This window comes from Haliotis asinina, chromosome 8 (assembly GCF_037392515.1).
Source record: "Haliotis asinina isolate JCU_RB_2024 chromosome 8, JCU_Hal_asi_v2, whole genome shotgun sequence".
Taxonomy (NCBI): Eukaryota; Metazoa; Mollusca; class Gastropoda; order Lepetellida; family Haliotidae; genus Haliotis; species Haliotis asinina.
The window spans coordinates 17,672,910-17,679,198 of NC_090287.1; the positions used below are offsets into that span (position 1 = coordinate 17,672,910).

General features: G+C 43.7%; 1 protein-coding gene across 1 annotated transcript; it reads left to right on the forward strand.

Moving 5' to 3' along the window:
- The first annotated feature begins 1,466 nt into the window (after positions 1-1,466).
- LOC137295041 (RING finger protein 151-like) lies at positions 1,467-5,814 on the forward strand. The gene has a single exon (XM_067826303.1). The coding sequence runs from the start codon at positions 2,494-2,496 to the stop codon at positions 3,481-3,483; it is 990 nt and encodes a 329-aa protein (XP_067682404.1). The 5' UTR covers positions 1,467-2,493; the 3' UTR covers positions 3,484-5,814.
- Positions 5,815-6,289: the final 475 nt, after the last annotated feature.

The following is a 6,289-nucleotide window of genomic DNA, read 5'->3' on the forward strand; positions in this document are numbered from 1 at the left end:
GCCATGCTCGCACGCACTGCCGAATACCAAACATACAAATCACAAGCACATTTCAGCGACGTCTTACAATGGCTGGCAAACGGGTTGACGCGGGGCAAGACTCGGTTGTACTAAAACGTTGACCCCGATATACTGGACCCCACAAATCAGAAGCTAGTTTATTTCTCATGTTTGACTTATGATTTTGACATACATTTAGAAAAAATGGACAGAGAAAGTTGTCGTAGAATATACAGACACGTACCAGTTACATTCGGACTCTGACGTTTTCATAGATTTACAGGTCAATTTAGTGTATCATAATTAATTTTCATGAATTTAATTTTCGTGAGAACCAAGTCAAAATTTGCACATTTGTGAAGAATCATCTTACCCACAATAACATAATCTCTGTTTAATCTCATTATCGAACAGCAACACTTCAATCAACTTACATGTATGTACAGTGCCGAAAACTCCTTTAACATGGCGGCCTGTGGGACTGTGCATTGTGGAACCATGCGTAACTTGGTAAATGTGATACCATTAGCTAATTAGGGTTCGGAAAATTGAAATGAAATTATGTGCACAGAGCAGAGAAGATTTCACATTTACCTGGCAACGTTTACAAAGATCCGCATAATCTCATTTAATGAAAATTAGTTATGTTACACTGAAATAGCATGTACGTCTATGGAAGTCACGCCAGGTGTCCGAATATAACCAAGAAGAATCTGTACAAGGAATTTCAAATTATTAATAATGTGTTACCATTAGCTTTTATGGACGGCCGTTTTCACTACTATGCAGCCCCACTTCACTCAAATAGATGTGAGAGATATGACAATGACTCCGGAGAGTGTATGCCAATTGCGCAAAAACTATTTTCCCCACGGGCTATGCAAGATATGGTGATTGGGCGTGAGACTAACACTCAGTCTCTGAATGTATATAATTTTCATAGTAACAAACCCATATGAACTGAAAAGGAGCCCCAAGGAGACCACAAAACCTGAGGAAATCTAGACTTGCTTCAAAGGGGATTTAGCGTTTGTAGAGAGGGCTAAGCGGCAGGGAAATTAGTGTGGTTCTGGGACTGTGAGACAGACTAATTGTGCGGCTACACTCTGCACGAAGCTATATTGGACCCTTGTTAAACCGGACAGTGTTGATTGTTTTGAAATCCTCTGGATGTCTCGTATGTGGAATAGGGTATTTTGAGGCCCATGATTATCTTTCTTCAGCTTCTTGAAGACTGTATCTATCAATAAACTTTGGCACGTGTTTCCCTAGTGTGCCATCTTTTCACATCGCACATGTGATGTGCATGCATGTTGCTGATGAACGCCAGAAGATACTGCACAGACATGCGCAGACTGACCCCATCGACCGGAGTCGACTCCACGCGCCTGAAATAGACACGCGGAGATTGCAAAGCACCAGTCAAGGGTGACGGCTGACGTGCCTCCCTGCCATCTCATCTTGCTCTGTACTCTCGCGGCTACAGTCCGTAGGATTAGAATAACGCGACCTCTTGAGCATCATAAACTGTTGATTGCGAGTTTGGAGGGTCCCGGGAGCTATATGTTATTGCTGACAGGTGCATATGTATTGAAGGCGTGTGCTGTAGAGTTAACGTACAGTTATACTCCTGTCGAGAAATGAGAGCCGGCAGATGAAGGGGATATATCAACGGAACGGAGGAGACAGAAGGCTTGATTTCAGCGTGTCGACTGCTCGGTAAAGTTTGGATGAACTTTCGTAGGTGAGGATGACCCTTCCCGATACAACTACTCCCACGTTCGCCACAGCCCATTCATTATAGATACTGGCTTGTACATGCACGAATATAGAAGACACATTCTTTGATACCCGGGCGTGTCTACAGTTTAATTCAAAGACTGACATTTGAAGATCTGTTATTGAAACGACTGCGCTCGACTTTACACCTTGTGCGTTTACGTTTTGTGAAGCGGGACACAACCAAATATTGTTATATGTGTTTGGAACGAAACGTTTGTCGCTGAGCTGTGCTACACCGGCAGTTGGGAGAGGTATACAAATCCCAGTGGCGAGGAAGCCGTTGAAGAGTGAAATATCCCGATCTCTTGTAGACCGGACGGAAGCGAGTTACACAGCGAATTAATCTCACCTGGTTCTGACTCGTGGGACGGGTAATTCGATTTTGTGTTGTACAATGGTGGAAATTGACCGAAGGATATAGGATTTGTGTCCAAGGCTCAACGGAGCAGCTACTAGAGAGTACATGCAGATTGATCGCAGAGCTTTACATGGTATTTGAGACCAACCGTTTACATGTTGGTTTTGATGGACTGGGTGGCTTTTCTGTTTGAACAGAAGACGAGACGAGGTCCCGGGGCGATGTATGGCAGGGATCAGCGTGACATATGTGGTAAAAGCGGATAGTTTGCACAGAGAGTTTGCTTGCTGTGGTAACTGAGGGAATTGTTGACAGAGTGCGTGTCAGAACGATTCGGGGGGAATATTGGAATCATGGGCTACAGTATCAACAAATTCGTCAGTGCTGTCGATCCTAACTTGATTTGTGGTATTTGCGGCTGTGTTTTGCAAGACGCTGTGCTGACGCCCTGTGGACATACGTTTTGTTGTCTGTGTCTGGACACCTGGCTCGCTAGACCCGGCACGGACACCTGTCCGGAATGTCGGACTCACGTCGGGGACGACGGGGGCAGTCCCGTCCACTCTCTACGGAACCTCATCAACGGCTTCGAGGTGGAGTGTGACCAGGCAGAGAGGGGTTGTAAAGTTGTTCTTAAGTTGGACCGTCTCAAGTCTCACCTTGAAACGTGCGCGTACTTCCCCGTGGAATGCGCAGGATGCGAAGAAGTGATCAACAGGTTCGAACTGGCCAGTCATCAGATCCAGTGCGTGGGGATCGCGGCGTCCGTGGAGGAGGGAGAGGTGGACACAACGTGGCTTGACCGCATGAGGCGACGTAGAGCCACAGAAGCGATCAACAACGCAGAGATAACAGAACTTCTATGCAGGATTAGCTCCCTTGAAATGCAAGTCGCCAAATTTAAACGGGATATTGAACTCGCAAATGCCAAAAACAGGATGATAGAGAAAGAATACATTAAGGTGAAAGAGGAGCTGAACTGTACCAGACACGAGGTGGTTGAGCTTCAATCCTCTGACTACGACCCCAAATACGACTATGGCCATACGCCTCAAAGTATGGCCCGTCTGTCACTACTGATAGCCAAATATCTACTGCGGAGGCCCAGACACATAGACAGCGACTACATCTTCTCCGCCGTCAAGAGGTGCTACGAGCAGTACTTCCGCTGCAACAACGACTTTGAGCACGACGTCCACATGCTGCTGGCGACTGCGTTTGCCAGCAACTGGTTCACGCCTGCTCAGAGACTTAGCCTTGGATGCTGGCTGCAGTGTATTGCCAGATACCGCAATGATGCTCGGGATTCAGCCAGGTACAGCCCGATAGTGATGGTTCGCTGAAGATGAAGATACAGATCACGTGGCTGTTGTCACCTAGAGTATTGTGTTGATGACTGTGAATATGCTGTTACTGACGGAGGTTCCAAGATTATGATCTACTATAAGATCGGTATCTGCTGAAATTCATACCGACTGGCTGAAGTAACTGCTGGAATAGGTTCATGACATCTAGAATTCTGGCCATTGCCATCAGGAACAGTAAGGATTATGCGACTATGACGTAGACAAAACTTGGAACAGGCAAAGATGGGTCGACTCGAAATGACCAGGATGTTGTGTAGCAGGCCCAACGAGTCTAATAAAGAGGAATCGGCGTTGACAAATGGTGATTCAGGAACGTATCACAGATACATGCTGAACTCGCCACAGGCTCGCATTCAAGAAATACCACCGCAAGAGTGAGCAAGCTACTTTGCTCTCAACAAGACATCCCTGTTCCTACAGCGAGCGAGCTTCAAAGATGCCCACGTTACGTACTCGGAACTAAAGAATTGCTTGACTCTTACTTCTTCCAACACAAGAACCACAGAGCCAAAAGTCCAGTCAGTGATATAGGCAGTCGTTTCTCTCATACTGATTAGTGTTATTTATGTATGTACTTGACAGTTTTGTATCTTGCAATTTCTTGTTTATATGCACTCAAGTCACATATAATCGAAATACCAGCAAACCTCGTCAATCCGGATGGTCTGTTTTTGTGATCAAAGTGATATATCTCGTAACTGTGGTGTTCCATAAATGTGATTATCTGGAATTTTAAAAGTCCAGGCACTGATTTCTCGAAACAAACTGATGTCTGAGTTTTAACTTAAGTTAAAGTTTCTACTCAGATTTGAGAAAGTGCAGGAAAATGTGTTTCCCGGAATTAACTTAATTCTATATTTAACTCAAACATAGTAGGTAATGTCAGTTTGATGGATAGTTCAATTACGTTGTCTGGGCTCTTTAATTGTATAAATGCTGTTGAGGTAAATGTTCAGCTGTTAAAACTTGCCAAACTCAGTTTGAAATTTGATTAAAAACTTCAGTTCGTTTCGCAGTCTAAGTAAACTTAGTCTCAGTGAATTTCGTTGCACTCCACCACCGAGTCTAACAAAACCTAGTAGAAGGTCGCGTCAGGTAACCATTGTGCGACAAATGACAGTCCAACCAAACGCGAGACGATTAAATAGATTTAACCAACCACACAACGGCTACTCTTTAGGGATCGGAATCGTTCGGATACGAACCTTTTCGAGATAAAAAGTTCAAAGGGTATGTGCGACTGTGCACTTTCGCGATTTGGTAAGCTGTGTTCTCAAAATATTCAGGTCACAGACACAGATCCCTCCACAAACAAAAATCCGCATATAACACTGTTATTTGACCTGCAGTAGGTACGCTTTGGGGTTTCTGTTGACATGGTTACCATTAGCCAATATTTCCGCAAGATAACATCCTTGAATGTTGCCAAAACCACTATTTTCAGCGACTGTTTACTCACCGTTGTCATGGTTGTACGTACGCCGTGTGCATCACCCGGAAGTGAGCGTACGCTAAATAGCATTCGGAATCGTTCGGATACGAACCTTTTCGAGATAAAAAGTTCAAAAGGTATGTGCGATTGTGCACTGTCGCGATTTGGTAAGCTGTGTTCTCATTGGTCAATCTGAAAGATTACCTTACACGACCTCCCATAAGGTTTTGTTAGACTCAGTAGTGGAGTTTAACGAAAAGTACTGAGGATAAGTTAACTTAGACTGGTTTCGATAAGTGGGGTCCAGATTAGCGGGGTTTCACTGTATGTAGTTAATCGTCAGCAATCCAGACATGATATTCGGCTTAACCAAGCCTCAAAAGTCGCAGTGTATAGATAAGCTCTAGTGTATCATAAACCCTTAATGTGACCGAAAGTTAGTTGTTTAGAAAGTATTATATCACATATGACCAGTTGTCTGGGAAATGTCATATCGCTGCAAACTGCTGAGATCGCTGAAGCTGCTTAGACCAGCTTAATCTGTTAACCCAGCTCACAGTGGAGCTTATGTTTTATTCATTATTCATCGGTTGAATAAGTGCAATATTATTTATTATTCTTTGGTTGTGAGTTTAACACTGATAGCATGCTAGAATACTTACCCATTAACGCTGTATATTAGGTTTTGTCTTAATCTACTTACAATGTTAAGAAATAGAGAGTGTGATCGATAACTAATCGATACTTAATCGGTTGTAACTGATGTATGGTGTTTACGCTTCAGGGACCAGTCAACTCCAAATGTCATAGAATACACGAGTGTTTGTAAGCTTCCCTGGATACTGTCATTAGCAGTAAAGCCATGAGTTATATAGCGACCTGGTATGTTCTTTGTTTGGATCATTTGTGTAGCTTAGAAATAAGACTGAAAAGAAGTATACTTTCTCTAACATTGTTCCTTGGATATGGTGGATGGCCTGCGCAAGGAACTTTAAGAGTCACTCGTTAATGTGTATTTTCCGATACATTGTTTTTGGCTGTATGTATTTTTCAATACTATTTGTCTCCGAAGAGATGCTATTATCATACCACTATTTCAGTGTTCGCCTTCGCGTGCGGTTTCCAGTTAGAACTGGTCTTCTGCAATCCACGCTGTGTGACTTGGGTGATGCTGTGACATCGTGACTCGATGTAGTAAGCAGTTATTTACCTCTGGATTTTCTGATCCAGACTGTATTATTTACTGACCACCCCACGCTAATTGAAATATTGTCGAGTGACACGCTACACACACTCACATGCCCAGGAAGACACACATATAGATCACAGCTTTGAGACAAATGCAACAAG